Source organism: Falco biarmicus, chromosome 1, assembly GCF_023638135.1.
Source record: "Falco biarmicus isolate bFalBia1 chromosome 1, bFalBia1.pri, whole genome shotgun sequence".
In the NCBI taxonomy this organism is placed as follows: domain Eukaryota; kingdom Metazoa; phylum Chordata; class Aves; order Falconiformes; family Falconidae; genus Falco; species Falco biarmicus.
The window spans coordinates 22542030-22564003 of record NC_079288.1 but is presented as its reverse complement, the minus strand read 5'-3'; the positions used below and the strand labels follow the sequence as shown (position 1 = coordinate 22564003).

General features: G+C 46.3%; 3 protein-coding genes across 3 annotated transcripts; 2 read left to right on the top strand and 1 right to left on the bottom strand.

The window, feature by feature from the left end:
* Positions 1-1254: 1254 nt before the first annotated feature.
* On the bottom strand, positions 1255-3306 carry MIS12 (MIS12 kinetochore complex component). Its single transcript, XM_056353053.1, has one exon. It carries the CDS (start codon positions 3023-3025, stop codon positions 2405-2407), a length of 621 nt encoding a protein of 206 aa, XP_056209028.1. The 5' UTR covers positions 3026-3306; the 3' UTR covers positions 1255-2404.
* Positions 3307-3511: 205 nt separating this feature from the next.
* Positions 3512-9334, top strand: DERL2 (derlin 2). The gene is made up of 7 exons (XM_056353038.1): positions 3512-3645; positions 4149-4214; positions 4496-4569; positions 5021-5114; positions 5640-5835; positions 6381-6471; positions 8396-9334. The coding sequence occupies exons 1-7, from the start codon at positions 3553-3555 to the stop codon at positions 8499-8501; spliced, it is 720 nt and encodes a 239-aa protein (XP_056209013.1). The 5' UTR covers positions 3512-3552; the 3' UTR covers positions 8502-9334.
* A 1512-nt stretch (positions 9335-10846) lies between these two features.
* On the top strand, positions 10847-21341 carry DHX33 (DEAH-box helicase 33). The gene is made up of 12 exons (XM_056330010.1): positions 10847-11087; positions 12964-13124; positions 13844-14071; positions 14805-14975; positions 15877-16062; positions 16786-16897; positions 17281-17440; positions 17886-17974; positions 18535-18662; positions 19243-19446; positions 20216-20302; positions 21033-21341. Exons 1-12 carry the CDS (start codon positions 10889-10891, stop codon positions 21339-21341), a joined length of 2034 nt encoding a protein of 677 aa, XP_056185985.1. The 5' UTR covers positions 10847-10888.
* The last annotated feature ends 633 nt before the right edge of the window (positions 21342-21974 follow it).

Here is a 21974-nt window from a genome sequence, read left to right as displayed (position 1 = left end):
TCCCGCTCCTGCAGCAGTTTGGTGCCATCCTGTCTCTGCCATCCTTGTACTGCACCGCTGTCACCGAAGGGACATGTGTCACGGCCATCACTGCTCCAACGCACTGAATCAGCCTCTGCGAGGGTTGGGAGCCCATGGAGAGCGGGGTGAGGATGGACAGAGAGGCCACTGGGGATGGAGGTGGGGGGTGCAGAGCTGCTCACCAGCATCTGCACCCCAAGGGGCCCCACGGACACCTGAGCACAATTCAGGGCTGGGAATGTCCCTCTGGCACTGTCAGAACCAGCAGCTGAAGGACGAGCCTCTGCAGCAGCAGGTGAAGCTGACAAAAAAACCCTGTGGCCTTCACCAGATGCAATAACGTTGCCCGAGAGTGTGAGGTTAACCGTTCTTTTAAAATATTTCATTATGATCGCTCAAATGTTAGGAGCGCTGGTGACAGGACACCATTTTTGGGAGCAGGAGGCCGTGAGGCCGGTGCGGGCACAGCCCTGCCCGAGCCCGGTGCTCCCTGAGCAGGTCTGTTAGATATCCGCACCAGGAGGGCTGAATGTTTCAGATCAAATTTACTTATGTGACATATTTACCTACTTAACGATACAGGGGATTTTGCCTCAGTAGCACGAGACACTGAAATCACACATGTCGTGGTGTCCAGGCAAATCCATGACCCCCTGCTCACCCACCACTCCAGCTGGGAAGACTATACTGGAGAAGACCTTGGCATTGTGCAAGCTGTCAGTCAGGAGAGGAGAAAGTGCAAAGCTTTGAGCACAAATGAGTGAAAATAATTAATTTTTGAAGGAAAATACCCTGTATGGGTGTACAAACTCAGTACGTCCTGATCCAGCTTTCTGCAAACATGTGTGTCGTCTCTCTCATGGCACATAATGCCTAAGAAAAATGTCTCCTACAAATTAAGGGTAAAAGGTAAACCAACTGGTTTATCTGAGGAGACACTCGATAATTCTCGGTGACTTTTAAGTTACTAAGTTGTTTTCTAAACAAGCAAGTTAATTTTTTACCCGATTCCCTATTTTTTCCTCCTCTGAACTCTAGCCTCTAACAGTCACTAAAGAAGTCTAGAGCTCAACATCAGAAATTAAATTTCCTCTGCAAGGATTTCAAGTGGCCACCGAGTCTCATGGGTTTCCAGGTGCACATCAAGGCAATATATAGTGGAAGATCCTGGGTTTGCCAAGCTGATTCTGTGTAAGTCTTCAAGCACCAGGGAAGAAAGAATTGCCAAGTGTATTTTATGCTTTTAACACATTTTATTATTATAATACCTTCTAAATTATTCACAAGTTTAATACCTTTCAAACACCTACACTAGCAAAGCAGAAATTAGTATTGATACTTCATGATACGCCTGTACAGGAGATTCAAAAGCTGCTGAGGCAAATGGACAGATGCACACAGACCGTAATGTATTTTGAATCAAGTACAGATAAAATAAGGTTATTTAAGTGACTTCAAAGAACTCAAGCACATCAGTCAGTCTTCACAACATTTTTACAGGAAAATCTGGTTAAACATGCATAAAATGAACTTTGCTATTTAGTAGAAGGACACTGCACAACAAAAATAAAATCACCTAGATCTATAAAGCAACATAAGCTAACACAGGACAAAATGATCAGATTGCTCATTCACTCCAGTGGCTTCAAGATCTTTGGCCTACAGAGCAGCATGCTGTCCCTGCTTAAAGAAAACACAAGCTACCTCTTTGCAAACATACATGGAGTGGTAAATAACCCTAAAATTCCAAAAACTGGGCTTAAATTCAGTATTGATGTTAACAGATCCCTTTCTCTTCAGAGCCCTGACAACAGCATCAGTCTTACTCATCTCTACGTGCATCCCGGTTGTCAGATGTTAAAGCAGAGTGAACAGGCACCTTAACGAGACACTGCCTGCGCCACACCGCTCCTTCGGCAAACTGGTGCAAAATCCCAGTATCCTCACTGACAAAAACACCGACTCATGTTACCTGAGCTGGTTTCAGGCTGGAAACTCACACATTCTTACAAATCTTACTTAAGACATTCGTTTTTTTTTTCTAATAATCCTTAAAATAAACAAATGCTACATTGAGTTCAAAATTAACATTCCTAAGGTCAGGAAGGTACCCTTACAGCCAGGTTATCCAACCCAAAATTTGCTTCCAATCACCAGTTTCAGAGTTACATTTTACAGGTGTTTTTTCTCCCCCTGGTGCCGTAGGGGGATGTTAAACAGACACAAACTGACACAATTCAACAGCTTTTAGTCTAGATCTTGACAGGATTAGAGAAGTAAGCCATTAGGGCAGATGCTTCTGGAAAGATAAGCCCTTATTATTTTAAGCAAACAGTCTAAATTATTTTTGTTGCCTTTTCAGAATTTTCATTACAACAACTGATCATACTTTTTTTATTTTCTTGCTTTTCTTTTCAACATCATTCAGTATGTCTTGCAGTTTCTTAGAGTTCTGTGCCAAGAAAGTAAAGCTTTCTTTGAAGCTGCTGATGCCATACTTCCTACAGGTATTCTCCAGCCCATCAAACCACTGCAAAATCTTCTCAAGCTCAGCCTGAACAACCTTTTGTTCTTCCAGTTCTGCATGCAGGGCCTGCCCAGCGGCCACCTCAGCCCTGTACTGCTCCTGCAGCTGGTGGACCTCATCCTGAAGGACCTGGAACTGTTCTTTGCTGTAGGGATACTGCTCGTGGACCTTGTCCTCGGGCAGGAGTGTGTTCTTAGGGATGTTTAACACCAGCTGCAGAAGCATTTCTTCCATTGTACTGAAGAGTTTATCAAAGCGCTCCTTCATGAAGAGGAGGAATTTCTCCGTGCTTTTCCGGAGTTCGAAGGGGCTGATTTTGCAGCCGGGAAACTCGTTCAGCTTCTTCAGCATGACGCTCTCCACCAGCAGCATGGTTTCAAAGAGATAGTCCTGGAAGGCGATGTAGACACGCAGTATGCACGTCTGGGGAGTGAAGCCAAAGAACTGCGCCTCGTAGGCCATGGGATCGACCGACATGGCGGCGGCCGTACAGCGGTACGGCACGGAGCGAGAAATGCCGGCGCCGGGGAGACGGGCCTCGCTGGCGGCGGGAAGGCCGCGCCCGCAGCTGAGGGGAAGGCGGTTCCCACAGGAGGCCCAGCGCAGCCCCTACCTTCCGCGCCGTTCGCCGAAAGACCAGGGCCGCTCCTCCCGCCCTACAGCCGCGGGCCGGGGCCGGTGACAGGGACCAGCGATCGGAGCCGCCGCAGCCGCCCCGTTCAGTCACCACTTCCCGCTTCTTTCGAACCGCCTCAGGCAGACGACCTCTCCGCCAGCCAATTAGCGACGGCGAGGGGAAATGCGCCGCCCAATCACCAAGCGCTCCAACCCCCGGGGCGGGGAAAGCGCGGGAGCAAGCGGTCGCTCTCGCTGCTGGGCCAATGAGAGCGCAGCGCGGCCGCGACCGCTACCAGAGCCGATTGGCTGCGCCTGGAGATGGCGGCGGGGGCGGTGCCCGCAGGCGCAGACGCGTGGCGGAAGCGGAAGTGGCGCGAGGCGCTAAGATGGCGTACCAGACCTTCCGGCAGGAGTACCTGCAGGTGCCGCCCGTTACGCGGGCCTACACCACGGCCTGCGTCCTTACCACCGCCGCCGTGGTGAGTGCGGCCGCCTCGGCCCCGCTCCCTCCGGCCCGCGCTCCCGCGGCGCTCCCTGGGGCCCGGCCCGTGCGCGGGGACCGTTCTGCGGGGCCCCGGCAGCTGCCCGCCTCCTCCCAGGGCCGCGGGGGAGTGGGAGGCTGCGTGGAGGGCGTCCGGGAGGCGCGGTGAGGGTGGTCCGGGCCCGGCCGGCGGGCTGGGCGGAGCAGGGTGCTTGGGAGCCGTGGTAGGGGTTACTTCAGGCGCCACCCGTCCCAGGGCCGGGGCTCTGCCCCGCGGGGGCCCTGGAAGCAGCGCTGCCGCAGCCAGCCCGCCGCGGAGCCTGGCAAAGGCAAAGCGCAGATGCTAACAGCAGCGTGAGGGGGGTTCCTGGGGCTCAGTTTTGCCAGAACGCTGTCTGTGCTGACTGAGAGCTTCTCGGGCTCTTTTTGGTACAGAGTAAAGGGGTGTGTATGTTTTTTTCACGGTGTATTGATTCCATCAAATGTTCTGTTCTTTTTCAGCAATTAGAACTAATCACACCCTTTCAGCTGTATTTCAACCCTGAATTAATATTTAAGCACTTTCAAGTAAGTGTTTTCCGGAGTATGGGAGGTTTTTAAGTACGCTGTTGAGTTTGTAAGTGCTTGTCCTCTCAGTCTTAAGAGTTACGAATAACTATGACTTTTCATATTGGACATGCATTTTTAAAAAACATGATGAAGCTAGAGTGAAGAGCACTGTATCTTAGAGTAGCCCTTAGATTCCCTGACTGTAAAGGAGACTTCAGTTACATTGTTACTTGCTTTTCTGTTCAGACAATAATAAAAATAAGCTGTCATGTTTAAACTCCTTGTGTTTGTCTTTCCAGGTATGGAGGTTAATCACAAACTACTTATTCTTTGGACCAGTTGGCTTTAATTTTTTATTTAACATGATCTTTTTGTATCCTTCATTAAGTTTGTTTTCTTTCCCTGGAAAGCAGAGCTCCAGAGTACAAACATGTTGGTATACATGCATATAGACAAAGGTTCAGTTCTGCTCTACCGTGAAGTTCCTGGGAATTTAGCAATGCTGACTTTGCTGATGCCATGAATGGACATCAACAGGATCTCCTTCATAAGTTGTCAAGAATTTTACCATTTTATTTTTTGTCATGTTAAGACTTTGCTGTACAAGTCTGATCCTTCAGGTTGGTTGTGACATAAAGGAGAAAATTCCAAGTAACTTTTTTTCTCCTGGGTTATCCTCTCCACTGAGTATCCAGAAAGAGCCAGTTGATGAAGTAAAATGATAAAAAGCTTGCATCTGAGCTGATGTATAATTGAATTCTTTTCTGCTTGGGATCTTTCTTTAACCTCATTTCCAATCAAATTTTCCTGACCTGCAACTTCAGATATCGTTACTGCCGAATGCTTGAAGAAGGCTCTTTTCGAGGTCGGACAGCAGATTTTGTATTTATGTTCCTTTTTGGAGGACTTCTAATGACCGTATCCTTTTTTTATTCCAAACTGCATTAGTAAAGCTAAAGATAGGTGAATGAGAACTGAAACCGTGATGTTACTTTTATCTTAATTCCTAGGTGATAATATATTTTGTTTGTCCTGCAAGAAATAATGGTATTTGTTAAAGTAGTTTTGAATGCTTTGTGTCTGATGCTGTTAAACACTGGGGTGGTCTTTCAGTCAAGCCTGAATTATGGAAATTATATTATCAGATAAAAGGCGACTGCTCAGTGTGTAATTGTGCTCAGGTTGTCTGAGAGAAATGCTGATGCTCCAGTGATTTCATGCTAAATTATACTTTAAAGATACCATTCATGTTGTGGGTACCTTGAATCCTGCTATAGGTGTTGAATTTGATGGACAGTAGGCTTAACTTACTTGAACCTGGGAATGGAAAGTTAGCACTTGAATGGAAAATACTGGATTACAGGTTAAGCTATGAAATTCTTTTCATGCTTGACCTCCCAACAATTACTAAGTGAACTGTTTTCTTTTAACTACCCATCACAGATTTTTGGCCTGTTTGTGAACTTGGTTTTCTTGGGTCAGGCATTCACGATAATGCTTGTGTATGTGTGGAGCCGCAGGAATCCCTATGTCCGTATGAATTTCTTCGGCCTTCTCATCTTTCAAGCCCCATTTCTACCCTGGGTATTGATGGGCTTTTCACTGCTTTTGGGGAACTCCATCATTGTGGATCTTCTGGGTAAGCAATTGCAAGAATCACAAGGACCTGTTCCTGCTAATGTTTTACATGAAACACAAAATGTGGAAAAACCGAAAGGCTGAATGCCTTTTACTTACTATTTATTCATCTAGTATATTTGTAGCAGGCTCTTCTGATCTGTAAACATCATAGCATATTCTGTGCTCTAAAAAGTTGGAAAGAGCTTCTGATGCTTTGGCTTTTTATTGCTTGGAATCAGACCAGGTACATAACCCGATTGTGGGCATCGGACTATTGAAGTAAAATAGCTTATCTTACTGGTTTTATCAATTGTGAATAAGCCGTAACATCAGTATATTTAATAATGATGACAAGCAATTTTCCTTGTATTAATGGCCTGTAGTGTAAGTTAAGCTTTTTGTCTGATGTTAGTGTGCTTCGTTGGTTTGTCTATCTATATCTCTTGTTGTATTCTTCTGTGAAAGAATTAATGTGTGGGTTATTTTCTTGAAAACTATGAAGCATTTCAAGTTGTAAAGGAGAAGTATTGAAAAATCACCATTTGTCTTTTCTTTATATACTAGGCATTGCTGTTGGGCATATATATTTTTTCTTAGAGGATGTCTTTCCTAATCAGCCTGGTGGTGGAAGGCTTCTGAGAACACCATCTGTCCTGTAAGTATTGGGGTCTGGTTTGGAACAGATGTAGGAAATGTGCTTGTATGGAAAACTTCATAATTCAGTCACAGCACCTTCTGGTGAATTAGGCAGCTTGAAACAGAATTGTGGTGTGTCTGTACTTATTTTTTTTTTTTTGTTGAACTAACGTGTTGCAAACAAAGGAAGGAGGACCTTATGGATGTGTAAGTGGGAACTACTTCAGGAGAAGGGCAAAAGGGGTTTTTATAACTTTTGATTTCTTTGGTAATGCTTCTTAGTCTTTGCTGAGTTGCCTGTGGGTGGCACCAAAGATGCATGTCTGTTAAAGAGTCCTGTTGTGTATGGACAGCGTGGATGAGGTATTAAATATATTTAATATTTTTTTCTTCTGTAAATCATCCTCATTTCACAATTTTGGTAAAGATCTTCAGTGTTTATAGTATTGAGTGTACTGTCCCTACTTAGCTCTCTCTTGTGTAGAGGGCTGCAATAATCTGTAACGCTGTACAGCAGCCTGGGTGAGAGCAGCTTGCCTAAATGACAGGGCAGCTGAGACACACCGAAAGCTGGGCTCTGTGAGACTCTTAGAATTGTCTAGAGCTGAACTGATTCTCTCTTTTTTTTTTGTTTTTGTTTGAATGGTCTGCAAAAGCCTGGATAATGAAAATGTCATATTCAGGCCCATGCTTGGTTTAACTGATGGGTCATAACCTGTTTGATTGGAGAAGTACACTGATAGTGTATTTTTGTTCGGTATAGGCTTCGTCTTCAGGAAGTAATTGTACCAGGTGATGGGTGCAGCTGTGGCTATGCTATTCTAACTTGGCCTCAGCAGCTGAAGGCTGTTTCTGGTGAGGGTTACCTTCATGTAAATGGAACTCTAGACAAATTGAGTGTCCAATTACACATGTGTGGTAAGGGTGTATTTGAGATTTCCCATTTTCGCAGGGTATATGCACCTAGGTGCATGCAGGAAGAGTCTTAAGGCTGTTGGAGCAATGTGTGCTGTCTCGGTAACTCTTTTCTTTGGAAAAAGTGTCAGCCTGTCTTCAGGCTACCATTTAAATCCTTTTACGTGTCTGTTCAGAAAGCTGCTTATGATTCTTGTCTGGGTCTAGAACTGTGGATTTTTTTCCCCAGATGCTTTAATTTTCTTTGATGTGTTAGCTGTAATCCTGTAATACCCCTGGTATTTTCTTTTTTGCTGTTCTGACATGTCCAGTCACTCTGGGTGAGAGAAATAATCCCTTTAGCTATTCTCAGAACTGTCTGGTTAAGCACGCTGTACTTTCAAGATGTGTTGGATATAATGATTGCTTGTGTGCAGCTTGTGATTTTTTGTTTCAAAGAATGTACTACCGTTTTGTTTCTGGATAAACAAATCTGTGGGGAGAGTACCTCTAAAACTAGTTTTGAGAGTGGCAAAATAGCCTATGAGATTAAGCATGATTCTTGTAATAAATTGGAAAATTTGAGTCTCTAATGTTGTCTCAAATGCAGTCTCTTCTGTGGATTTTAAGTCTGCTTGTCACTGCCTGCATCCTGCCTGTGAGAGACTGAGATAATACTGCCTGTATTTGACTCGTCGTTTGTCTGCTTCTCAAGATGTGAACAGCTCTTCAGTATCACATACATGTTTTGCTCCCTTATCCTGTCCTGGGAGCGCAGCACATGCTAGCTGCATGAAATTCTGCCTTACGCTGGAGGTGGAATTTCAACTTTCAGCTGAATCTTGTCAGTCTGGGTTGATTTAGGCACATAATTCTAGACCTTCTTCCACATGGCTCCTAATTGACTTGTGACTTGGGTGTAGAAACTTTGGCAGGCTGTTTCAGAGGGAGGTTGCCTTTACCTGTGCAGAATTTGAGCAGTCTTGGTCCTATTATGGAACACGTATTCTAAAGGACCAAAAATAAAAAAAATCTTTTCTGTTTTCCAGGAAGGCAATATTTGATACACAGGAAGATGATCCTAATTACAATCCTTTGCCAGAAGAACGACCGGGAGGATTTGCATGGGGAGAAGGTCAGCGCCTTGGAGGCTAATCAGTGTTTGTGCCAACACCCAGTGACAACTGGGAGAAAGTGACCTGAATGAAGTTCCATACCGGGGACACTCTCATTCCCCGTCGCAGAAAGGACACTTTTCGACAGCTCTATGGTTTTGAATACAAGCACTTTATGAAATGGCAGTCTAGTCTAAGACACTTCCAGGCTACCAGTGTCTTTCCCAGTCAGGGAATATATATTGTGCTGGTAATGAAAATACTAATCCAGTGGAGCCAAAAACTTAAAACTGGAAACAATTTCCTGTCAACTTCAGTTAACAAGACTATGAGTACTTGTTTAAAATGATTTCTAAAGCATTTTTTTCAAGTTATTTGATACAGGAAACTATATGGGAAACTTTACAGGGGACAAAACCAACTTTTGGGGATTTAACTAATTTTTTTATTCATGGAAAAAACAGCTGCAAGATGGTTACAAGTGTAAGTCCCTGTTTTGGTGGCAAAAGGTTTTTTAATCTGAGATGCTATTGACTCCAGTCATGTTTGAATTGTAAGCAATACAACACGCAGCACAGTGCAGGCTGTTCGGTTTGCCTTTTGGGTTTCTGGAATGTGCCTCTGTGTGAATACACTTGCAAGGCTGAGACTACGTTTTGATGGCTTTTCCCCCCAAAGACCCTGTGTTCAGGTGTCCAGGTTTGAGTCTGACTGGTTTGTTTAAAAAAGCAGTTTTACAAAACTGACCTCCCACACATGCACACTTCTAACAGTTACTAGATGACTTGGAGCACTACAGAAGAAAACTTGGCTGGAGTCAGAACTGTTCAGATATTTCAGATGATGAGTTGAATAAAATGTCTCATGAATCTTTTTTTTTTTTTTTTGGTTAATCCTTTGTATAATTCTGTAGTCTTGATGCAGCTGCTGAAAAAGCAGAGGTTGGAAAAAGCCAAGTCCCTGAAGAGACAGCATTAATGCAGTCTTTTCCCACAAGTGTCTCTTCAGAACTGCTCAAGGTGTTAAATGCGTGATCTGTGTATGAAGTATGTTGCAGAAGGACTGAGTGTCCAACACGGGTCAGTGACAGTGGGTATTAAGCTTGAACTTATGTTGATTATAAATAGCGATATGAGAGGCCACATAAGGAATTCAGAACACAGCTGAGCTCATGTTCAGTCACTCCTGAGACGCTACAGACTGTACTGGGTAGCTCTTTATTGATTATCTCATGGATAAAAAGAGATACTGTTGAAACTGCATCTTCCTCCTAATTTGGGGAGGATAGGCTTACCCCTGACACACATGAGACTATTTTGTTTAGTCTCAGATTTTGCTGCTCTTGAACACTGGCTACAGGTTTTTTAACTTGTTTGTAGTCCTGGAGATGAATGTGTTGGGATCTCATGGGGAAATGCCTTGTCCGCAAACAGTGTATTAGATTCTGCATTTTATCTGTTAAAGGTTGTAAAAACTGAAGGGAGACTTCCCCCCCAAAAAAACCCATGGACTTTAAATCTTACTCTCTAGGTGTACTAAAAATATTCTGGGTATTGTTGCTTCAGGGTGGTTTATGAGACAGGAATTGGATCAAACCCTTTTATTTTAGTTCAGTGTTTAAGAGCCTCTTAGTAGTTTGCTGGTGGGACGTTAGTGGGGATGAAACCACCTGTAAATGCAGAGCAGACCAGGTGATGTGCCCCTTCCTGACTGTGGTAAGACAGCTTGTCTGTCCTCGCTCTCCCAGAGCTCCCTTCCACTCCAGCGGAGTATTTAAGATCGTGCTCTGTTCTGTAAAGAGTAGCACAGGTCTGGGAAGAACTCTGAAGAGGTGCTTGTACCGCGGGGCAAGAGTGACTGCTACTGCCAGATTGCTGTCTAACCCGGGCTTTATTTGTCCTTGAAACCATTCTCGGGCAGCCTGTCCCGCGAAGAAGTGTGTTTGAATACCACTGTCCCTTCTGGAGTGTGTCCTGTGTGCGGTGACAGGTGTGTTGGGCCGGCAGGTGACGATGTCATAGCACGGGGCTGGAGCCTGCGGCTGTGAGGGGCTGGTCGGCGCGGGCCCGGGCTGGGGGTCGGTGCGGGGCCTGCCCGGTCCTGGCTGCGGCTGGGGGTCGGTGCGGGGTCCGGCCGGCCCTGGCTGTGGGTGGGCCTGCTGCCCGGCCCGGCCGGCCCTGGCTGTGGGTGGGCGCGCTGCCTGGCCCGAGGAGGTCGGTGCGGGCCCGGCCCGGGGGGGTCGGTGCGGGGCCCGGCCGGCCCTGGCTGGGGGTGGGCGCGCTGCCCGGCCCGGCGGGGTCGGTGGGGCCCGGCGCGGCGGCGGCGCTGACCCCGGGGGCGGGGCAGGCCAGGCCCGCATCTCCCATCGTGCCCCGCGGTGGCGCCGGCGCGGCAGCCGTGAGCAGGCCCCCGCGGCGCGGTGAGGCGATGCCGCAGGCCGGCGGGCAGCCCCCGGCCAAGCGCCTGCGGGCGGCTCTCCCCCCGCGGCCCGCCATGCTGCCCGCGCCCCCGGCGCCGCGCCGCGTCCCGCCGCACGCCGACTCGCAGCGCCGCAGCCTGCCCATCTTCCAGGCGCGGGGGAAGCTGCTGAGCCAGCTCCGCGCCCTCGACAGCGCCATCCTCATCGGTGGGTGCGGGGATGGGGGCGGCCTTTCCTCGGGGGGCGGCCCGGCCGCGCTCCTCGGGGCCTGACCACGGGGCTGCCCCCGGCGAGCCCGGCCGCTGCCCACGGGAGGGGGGAGGCGGGCCCGGTGTCGCTGTCCCCGGCGCGGGGCTGGCGCCGGGCCCGGTGGCCCTGTCGGGGCCTGTCAGAGGTGCACAGGAGCGGTTTGGGTGTAAATCTGGAACGTGGTTAACTCGGAAATGTTTTTATTCTTCAGCTTTGATGGGTTAAGGCAGCTGGGGACTTAATTTTTATGGAGAGGGCAAAAGTATATACAATCTTCTTTCCATTTCACCTGGATTTAGTCAACTTAAAGCCAAATGGCAAAACCCTACTCTCTGGGGGGTGCCTCACCAGCTACATTTTCAGGGGTATTCACTAATTTCATTATGCTTTCGTTGAGTCCAAGCTAACAAGCTTTTTCTCTGACTTTCAGGAGGTGAAGACATACAGCTTCCCACCTGGAAGTCTAAAAGCTCAGCATTTATTAGAATTGAATGAAAACTGCTATGTATTTCACTCCTGCAAGCAAACCCTTAAAAATAAAAATCAGTCGTAGTAACTGATAAATGCGACTGTACTTACCTCCTTTCCTCTGCATAATCCTGAGGTTGTCATTGCTGCTTGCTAAATGTACGCTACAATACACCACTTAAAATTTTGCAGCTGTAGGGTGAGCTAAAAAGCTCACTTGTGATTTTTTTCAGCCTGCAGCTGCAGTGCTTACAATCTGGCTTGCCAATTCTCTGCTTGGTGGCCATCCTGAATTTTTCATGCTTCTTCCTCCTCTTGTTAGTTCTCACTGCACTGACACAGTGGCCTCTGTGCTGTTGCTCTCTTGCAAGGATTGAGAGTACAGGGCTCTTGTTTCCCAGCGCCTCACGCTCTTTCATGTAGAGAAATTCTTGTAACAGGCCAATAGAAAGCTGAAGGGGATCTGATTTGAGTTACAAATGTGTTTTAAGCTGTTATAGAATGTGCAGGAAAATGACAGTGATGTTGATAACATTCTCTGCTCTTCCATGCATTTGTGCTTCAAGAGGGTTTCACTTGCAGTGCCTCTAAGCACTGTTCTTTGTGCCACGTTACGCTGTGCCTAGTAAGTTACGCTTTTTGTTGCCAGGGCTGTGGCTGGTGTTGATGGTAGCTGTCTGTGTGCCTTTGCTGGTTGTCATCTTTGGTGGAGGGGTCTACACAGGTTGTGTTGGAAATACACCTGGGGGGAAATGGGATAGTATTTATAGATGTGCCACCTGCAGTGTGGATGGAGAAGATGCTCACCTGAGCCCGAAGGGATGGTCTCTGATTTCAGGAAGGCACAGAGAAAGGCTTGCTGGCTTGTTGGAGCCCAGAGTGCTCCTCTAAGAAAGTCTCAAACTGTAATGTGCCGCTTGCTGTTGTGGCAAAATTTTTTTGCTTGAATTTGCTTACAGCTTTACTTTGAAACTTCCTAGTGCGTAGTGTGAATATACGGATAAAACTAAATCAGTGTCTATTCCTTGCTCTGCCTGATTATCTTTTTAATGTGTGCTGTGTTACCCAACAAACACTTTGTATCTGGACAGACTGAGATATGTTTCTAAACCAGAATGTGGCTGGAGAGAACCCGGGTGAAAGGAGTTTTGTAGAGGAGAGGTCACGCAACTAGAGCGAGGCGTTGGGTTGTATCTCTGGCCTGCCACAGCTTCATGGCGTGACTTTGGGCAAGCTGTTGAACTTCTTCCTGTCTTCAGCCTCCCCATCCTAAAACATGGTTAAAAGTTAACATAAAAAAACGAGTTGGAACCTTTCATTTGAAGATGCTATAAGTGGGAAAAACTATTCCCTTGATGTTCCTTAGGAGAAACGGGCTCAGGGAAGACCACTCAGATCCCTCAGTACCTCTATGAAGTGGGAATTGGCCGCCAAGGCATCATTGCTGTGACCCAGCCTCGCAGAGTAGCAGCTATAGCCTTATCTACCAGAGTCTCAGATGAGAAGAAGACACAGCTGGGGAAACTGGTAGGTTGCTTTACAGTGTCTTTAGAAAGTTGGTTTAGTACCGCAGTGTCAATGAGGCTGTATCAGGGCCTAATGGGTAAGATAAAAAACAGCTGCAGGGGTAATAGGCACTCTTCATTTAATAATATGCCTGAATGGAAAAAAATGGCTGTGTACCTGCTTTTGTGGCTCGGGGGTGGGGTGTGTGTGTGTGTTTAACTCTGTTGTATTTTACTACTTGATTATTATCTGTGTTCCTCTATTTGAAAAAAATAGTTGTTAATGAATAAAACAAAAAATATAGAGATATTGCCCTCTCTTGTTGCTCCCAGTATCAAAAATCACTGTCAAGGAGAGCAAAGTGCTGGATCTATGCAGATCTGTGAATCTGTGGGAGAAGAATGGAGGAGAAAGATTTTACCTAATGTAAAACCTTTGGTGAGCCTCGAGCAGTTTCTAGCAAGGGAGGAAGGAAAGCAAACTTGGAGCGTTCTAGTTGGGAAAAAGCCAGTTGGGGTACAGCGTTGAGAGCATCCTTTGGGTGGATTTTTAGATTTGCAAGAGTAACTGCTCACAGACTGCAAATACACTGTTACGCTTTCCAGAGCCTCCTCGGGGTTCTAGTTGGCTCTGTCTGAAGCACTGACCAGGGTGCTTTGTAGTCTTTCCTTGTGTTACAATGGTAATGAGAAATACAAGTAACTTTGTGCTTGTGCTTTCTGTAATGATGGCTGCCATAGGTTGGCTATACTGTACGCTTCGACGATCTTACATCTGATGAAACTAGAATCAAGTTTCTAACAGATGGAATGCTGCTTCGCGAAGCTATTGGGGACCCTATGCTGCGAAAGTACAGTGTTGTCATCCTAGATGAAGCCCATGAGAGGACGATCCATACCGATGTACTCTTTGGAGTGGTGAAAGCTGCACAGAAGAAACGAAAGGAATTGGGCAAACTGCCACTAAAAGTATGTGCATCCAGGACAGCAGCAAAGGGCAGGGATGGGGCTTGGACTCTGAGTGCAATGGGTATCGCCTGGGCTTTTCCAAAGTGTTTGAGATTTCAGTCTTGACTGTTTTTCTGTTCCTAAAAAATCCTTTTTAATCTGAATAATTAAGGCTGGCCAATTTACAATGTGTGGGCCTGATATGACACATCTGAACAAGGTATCTGGTCACCTCTGTGTTGCCTTTTTTCCTAAGAGCTGTTGGCTAGATGCATTGCTGGGTGCTCTCTGTCTGATATGACAGCTGTATGACATGCTCACACTGGGGAAGGAGATCTGTGTTGGGTGGACATGTAATGGATAAATTTGTGAGTACATGATGAAGTGTGTGAAAGCATGTTGGTTTTGATGGGGAAGGCATGTAGCGAACTGGTAGGGTCCTGGTACGGTCTCATTCAACAGACTGTTCTACAGCCTAGCTTTGTGGGTACTCAGCTCTCTTTATTAAATGTCAGAAAAGAATTTTAACGCGTCTTTGCTCATTTTATCATACCTACACGTTACGCACAAGTAATATCAAAGCTGATAGCTTTAACAAGGTAAGATCACTCTCTTCTGTCCCAAACTGTGTGTGCTTCTTGCTGTTCCAAACATGCAGCAGTCTCAGGAAGCTGAGTTTTGGCTAGTCTTGACTTGTAAATGTCCTGCTGGATCAAAACTGTAGTGGTAACCCATCTTATGCTTCATACTGAAGGTGATCGTCATGTCAGCTACGATGGATGTTGACCAGTTCTCCCAGTACTTCAATGGAGCTCCTGTCCTTTATTTAGAAGGCAGACAGCACCCTATTCAGATCTTTTACACCAAACGGCCTCAGAGTGATTACCTCCAAGCAGCACTGGTGTCAGTCTTCCAGATCCACCAGGTATGGCGGTCTCATCAGGTTTGTGCCTCTCTGGGGGTGTGGATTGTTGACAGGACAGGTTACTGTGGCAGAAGAGGTGGCTTGAGCTTGCTGCTACCAAATCAGAGATGTCCCTGAGGTGCTCACTGCATCCTCCAGGAAAAGTGGATAGTTGGTGAGCATCTTGGGTTAGTCAATTGGATTGGCTCAGGGGAGGGCTTGACAATCGTTGGTGTTATTCCAAAAGTGAAAAGAAAGATTGGAAGCAGTCAACCGTAAAGAGCCTTGGGTTGTGGGGGATAATCCAGGCATAAGGTGACAGTAGTGTGAAGGTAATTCTAATTTACTGTTGAAGTGTAACTGCAGAGCAACTAGAAACCTACTAAATGGCTTATAGGCATTTGTGACTAACGTTTGAATGCGAAACTGCCAGATGGTTATGTAATTTAATTAAACCGCGCTTAATGCTTCAAAAGTAATGCTGCTGTTAGGATTTTGGGACTTGTACATCAAGGCTGGAGTTGAAAGGAAGCTGCTAAGCAAAGCTCTCTGATGTCAATTCATACCTAATACCTAAATGTTCTTCTGACCAGAGTTCTCTGTTTACTGGCTTGTCCCTGGGTGCTTCCTGGCTCTCTCGTTCGCATGTCCTGGACAGTTATTTAATGAAACAGACACGTGACTTTAAGCGATTCCTCCATCCTGCTAAGACTCAGTCCTGCAAAATGCGGTTTACTCTTCACTTCTGGTGAATGCATTGGGAACTTGAGGCTGTTGCATACCTTGCACCACATGTGCATCTCTTTTTGCTTCCTTACCTGCTTTGCTGACTTGCTGTCAGGCCGACATCTCTTTACAATCTCAATTCTCCCTCCCTGTCCAAACCATCTTAATTCTCACTTGCATTTTCCTCTGGCTCCAGGAAGCACCCCCTTCTCAGGACATCCTGGTGTTTCTGACTGGTCAGGAAGAAATTGAAGCAATGACCAAAACCTGTCGAGATATTGCCAAGCATCTCCCTGATGGCTGCCCACAGATGATAGTGATGCCTCTTTATGCTTCTCTGCCCTACTCTCAACAGCTCCGTGTCTTTCAGCCTGCCCGCAAGGTGAGGGAATGTGATGGGTAAACAGGATGAGTTTGCTTGCTTGCTTGCTTCTGTGAGCATTTGGAAGAAATGAGGAATTTAAGGGGTTAAAGCAGTCAGCAGTGATAGTAGGTAATAGTCTGCACTGTCCATTGACTTTAGGCTGAATGGTTCCAGTGTGATATAAGACAGTGCAACTGTGATGGTATGAACAGATGTATATGATAAGTCATCTGGGATCATAAAAAGAGGGAAGGATTAAGGGGAGTGAAAAGGGCAGAGGAGTTGAAATGTGCCCCATTTCAAAGGAATTTTATGTCCATATCACAAAAATCTAGAGCAGTTAATGAGAAAAACACTAAGAAAGCTAAAAACCTGGGCATATTTGGCAGGGCCATGAGAAAAGGAAATTGTGCTGCATCAGGTCCTTTTGTACCTATTTGGCAGATAAATAAGAATACAGGCCTTGTACTTGTGCCAGAAATGAAACAAAAATGGTTTAAAGGCATATTGGTAACAGCTGTCCTGAGTGGTGTATTTTATTGCAAGTGTAAGCACATATTTTAGAAACTGATTAGAGATTATCTTAATTTATGAGAGCTGGCATAGCCAGCATAGTGTGTGGTCATAACATGCTGCAGTGATATGTAGGTTTGGCCCATGCTGGCCAAAAGTAGCAGTGTTTCTTCATTGCAGCTAATCTAAGGTGGCTTTTGACTGGCTTTAGTTTGCTTTTCCTTCCAGGGCTGTCGCAAAGTGATCCTCTCCACCAACATTGCAGAAACCTCCATCACCATTGCGGGAATAAAATACATTGTGGACACGGGCATGGTCAAAGCAAAGAAGTACAGCCCTGGTGAGGAATTCTAAGGAACGATGCAGAGATTGTTTTCAGTTTTGTAGAAGTTACTTGAGGCAATGAGCCCCACTGAGAGCTGATTTAAAACACCCTCTGCACCATCTAAATTAATATCCTAGGTTGTAGGTGTGGATTTTGGCGTGGGTTTGGTTGTATTTTTGAGTACCAGCCATGTGGGGGGGTATAAAACCTGTCAAATACGAATCTCCTCTGTCGTGTGCTGTGTCCATGAAGTTAGCTTTGCTTCAGGGTTCTTACCGAGTAAAGTCTGAGCAGTATTTGAATGGCAGGCACTGGGATTTTTTGTTGTTAATCCTGCCTGTTTTTCAAAGCTGTGCTTTATACAGACATTGACTGAAGTGATGCTGTTCCATACACAGAAACTGGTCTGGAGATGCTGGCAGTCCAGCGGGTGTCGAAGGCCCAGGCTTGGCAACGCACAGGGAGAGCAGGGCGAGAGGACAGTGGGACCTGTTACCGGCTCTACACAGAGGACGAGTTTGAGAAGTTTGACAAAATGACAATACCTGAGATACAGAGGTGAGGACAGAACCCTGATACTGTCATACTTCTTGCCACGCCTTTTTTATGTACTGTTACAGATGGAGATGTGTAAAGAACTGAACAGAAAAAATGGATCTAGGGTCTGGCTGGTTGACTTTTAAGAAAATTGAACTGTGGAGACTAAACAGATAAACTAGGAAGCATTTGCGCAGGGTGGATAGTTGGTCTCTGAGTCTCTGAACGCACGTGGGCAATAGTTCTTGACTTTCCTCCAAATCTTGGACTCGCCTCTTACCTTTCCTGGTTTAGGAATTAAGGCTTCACCAGCCAGGATTGCACTAGTCTCTGTCAAGTTGCAGCACGGATCTGAGGACTCCATCTCAGCTTATAGGCAAAGAGAAGAAAAAAAGGGAGATTTTTTTTTTTTTTTTTTTCTAAAAAAAGGCGAGAGCAATCTTAGTTGTTTATTCTGCCTGTGCAGGTGTAACCTGGCCAGCGTGATGCTTCAGCTCCTGGCCCTGAGGGTTCCCAATGTGCTCACCTTTGACTTCATGTCCAAACCATCTCCTGGTAAGTGGTTACAAAGGCAGCCTTGGAAAAAAATGACAAATAAGTCAGAGGAATTTCTTAAAACTAATGTCTTCAGGCAGGCCATAGAAGATGGAGATGAAAGGTCAGAGCTGTGAAGGAGGAGCAGTCTTCTCTGCTGCATCTTCTCCTGGTGGTCCAGAAGTCTCAGACTCATTCAGTGCTCACTGCTTGTGCTCAGTCTCATCAGAGCAGCCATAGTTACGGCAGAGAGCTGGAAATTATAGCTTCCAAACAGGACAGGGAGCGGTTCTGAGTCATAAAGAACATGAAGGTGTGGCTTGACTGCCAAGGAAAGCCGTAGAGAATCTCACACAGCCTCTGCTCAAAGCTAGAGGTGTCAGCTTTAGTTTTGCCTCTGTTTTTGCTACTTAAATTGGAAAAGGTAATTGTTCCACTGGATAGAGGGGGATAAATGATAGTTTGGGGCATTAATTTCTCTAAACGGAAAGTACTTGTCCCTCTGGCTAGGGGAAGGAGGCAGTGATGGTACCAGCTGATCCTTCGCAGCCCTCACAGCCTGAACATCCTTGTTTTGACAGATGCTGTTCAAGCAGCGATTGAGCAGCTGGACTTGCTGGGAGCTGTGGAACGAAAGAAAGATCAACTTGTCCTAACCCCTCTGGGAAGGAAGATGGCAGCCTTTCCACTGGAACCAAAGTTTTCTAAAGTAAAGACTACAACTACAGAAAAATTAGCTGATTTTTATCTCATGTACTCTCCCCAGTACCACTGGCATTTCCCTTTTAAAACTCTTTAAACGAGGTCTGGAATTTGGGGTGCCTGCAGCTGTACTAGCATATTTGCTATACATTAGTGAAGCACAGCTTTATTTACAGCAGCCGTGCTGGTTTGCTTGTCATTTGTTTAATTCAGGGAGATTTTTTAAGAGATAATTTATTTCCTCTGGCACCTCTGAAGCTGAAACGAGACTAATTGCCTTGCAATTTCCTGGATGGCTGGTAGCACTGCTGAGCAGTTTCATGAGGTGTCTGATGCTGTAGTTGATTTTGGTCACCATGTTTGTACTGTAAATGAACTTGCCAGTCTCAGGAACAAGCATGACAATTGTTGTTAAAGGTGCGTGGTGGGCCCGTAGAAGGACTTACAGTTGTCTCTAGGTCCAACTGTTTATGAAATTGTCCTAAACAGTGCTTGGTAAAGTTCCTGGGCTGCCAGTGAGCAGAAAAGTCTGCCCATCTGAAGTGGATTTGGTCGACCAAAGATCAGTTTTGTTTTGTGATTTGCAGACCATCCTCGTGTCCCCCAAGTTCCACTGTACAGAAGAGATCCTGACCATCGTGTCCCTGTTATCAGTGGACAGTGTCCTCTACAATCCCCCTGCCAGGCGGGATGAAGTGCAATCCATCAGGAAGAAATTCATCTCCAGTGAAGGGGATTATCTTACCCTGCTCAGCGTGTACAGGGCCTTCAAAAATGTTGGTGGCAACAAGGTAGGATGCTTCTGGGGATGCCAGTGCTGTCTGAGCTCGTGGTGGTGAGGAGCTTTTTTTTGGCATACAGTGGAGTGATGTCTGCATCTTTCATGGCTAATGCAGTATGCATCCTTCTAAAGCAAGGAGAAGAGAGGGCCTACACAGCCTTTACAACTGGGTAATTGGAGAAAGCTGTTTGAGTGCCAAAGGTTCCTCCAGAAAGCCGTACCAAAACTCATTATCAAAGCTTCCTGAGGCCAGTTCTGTAATCAGAGCCTTCTCTTCCTTCCCTGGTTCCAGCTGGAAACAGGAGGGAGCTTGAGAGTGTTGAGACTTTCTGATAAATACCTAAACGTGCTTTTTGGCAGGATTCTTTGCAAAAACACTGAGCATATTTGCAGGCAGATTTTGATTTATGCTACCCTATAAACTTGTCAGTTTTTATAGATCTCTAGGCTTGTGTACCCGTTCCTTGCAGCATCTGTCATTCTTACGTCATTTGTTTTCACCACCTGTGGGATAGCAAGCGTTGTTTTGCAGCACTCAGTGGTCTTGCAGAGCAATTCTGAGTGGGAAGAGAACAACATGCTGTTTCTTAGCACTGTGGGAGGGAATGTACACAGAGGAGAGTAATCAGGAGTAGAAATATGGCCAGGAAATGGGTTAGCACCTTTTCTCTGACAAAGATTTTGTGCTTGGAGGATTCTACTTTTCACGGTGTCCAAGGACTGCCGTGCTGCTTGGGTGAAGAAATGGCCCCTTCTAACTGCTTGTGTCTCTGCTGCAGGTATGGTGCCGAGAGAACTTTGTCAACTGCAGGAACATGATGCTTGTGTTAGATGTCAGAGCTCAGCTCAGGGACATTTGTGTAAAGGTAACTTGTTGCTATACTGTATTTCTCTGTTTCACCTCTTTGTCTTTTTTTGTTTGTTCCCAAACTGATTTTGCTGCGTAATAGGTCCTGGGAGTGAGAAAATGTGGTTACATTTCCAGTCTCCCGTGAATAGTCAGGTAAAATTCCTGAGTCTGTAGCTGCATCCCAGAATCTCAGAGCTGCAGGGCTCACTGTGTCAAGGAGACGTGGAGAAGCAGAGCTCTGGCTCTGGGAAAGCCTCTCAGGTAGAGGACAGTTTTTCCTAGCGGGTTTTGCTGCTCTAGCGTAGATGTGACTGTGCTGTGTGTGCCACTGAGTGATGTCAGCCTCAGCAGCCCATGCTGACTGGCTTCTTCACAGAGCCAGGCATTCAGTTGGACAGCAGCTTTCACATCAGCGCTGTCCCTGCCAGTCACAGAGCGTAAGGCGCAGCGTGGGAGCTGCTGCTAAATCGCTTGCAGCCAGTATGTGACACGGAAGCCACCGTTTGGCATCCCTGTCCCACTGCGAATGCTAGTTGGCCTAAAACTTGCTCCCAGAAGGAAAGTCTCAATCCATTCCATGGCACATCTTTTGTTTGCTATTAGTCTGGATTAGCCTGAGGTCTTCCTGAGCTGAATTCCTAGCGGTCCTTTTGTATTTCCCATGCTAGCAGGGTTTCTGACCCAACAGTGCCGTGGGGCTGCGCATATGTACTCGCTTACTCTTAATGTCTCTCGCTGCTGAACAGCTGTCGATGCCCATCGAGTCCTCCCGCTCAGACACTGGGAACATCCGCCGCTGCCTGGCTCACAGCCTTTTCATGAACGCCGCGGAGCTGCAGCTGGATGGCACCTACAGGACAGTGGACTCTCACCAGCTGGTGGCCATCCACCCCTCCTCTGTGCTCTTCCACTGCAAGCCCGCCTGCGTGGTTTACAATGGGCTGCTTCACACCAACAAGTGCTACATGCGGGACCTGTGCGTGGTCGATGCAGACTGGCTGTATGATGCAGCACCTGACTATTTCCGCAGGAAGCTCCGAACAGCCAAGAACTGACCTCTGAGTCTGGAGCCAACAGGGCCAGGGTTTTTAGGCTCACCCTAAAAGATTCCTTTTTGTTTTGTAGTGAATATATGGGAGCAGTAGAGCTTTGCCTTGCAAATCAGGTAAAAACCCTACAGGAAAACAGCTTCTCTATGACAGCCAGACCTCACAATCTCTGTGGCTTAGAACAATCATTGTTTTTAACAGTTAATCCGTAAAAGGGGAACGTAGTACTCTGTGCGTGTATGTGATAAATCTATATGGGGGGCGATGGGACGGGACAGGGAGCTGATATCAGATTCCAGTTTTTAACACTTACTGAAGTTTAACAGGCTTGTATGTAAGGAAGTTAAATCCTAAGAGCTCTTCTGAGCAGACTTGCTCTTTTTGATGACTATGCTTGTATCCTCAGCAGGTTTTATTGGGGGGGGAAAAGGAGAAGATGTTTTAAATGTCTACATACAGGGGAAAAAAATGCCTTTTTTTACTATTTCTAGAAGGGAGGTTCTACTGTCTTTCACCTCATCAAACATCTTTCTGCCTGCGTGTCATGTTCACAGTCTTATTTGGGACCATATGAAGGCCAGTAGTGGGAATGCCTGCTTGCACAAGGCCTTTGCTGCTTGTGTCTAAGCCTCAGGGGCT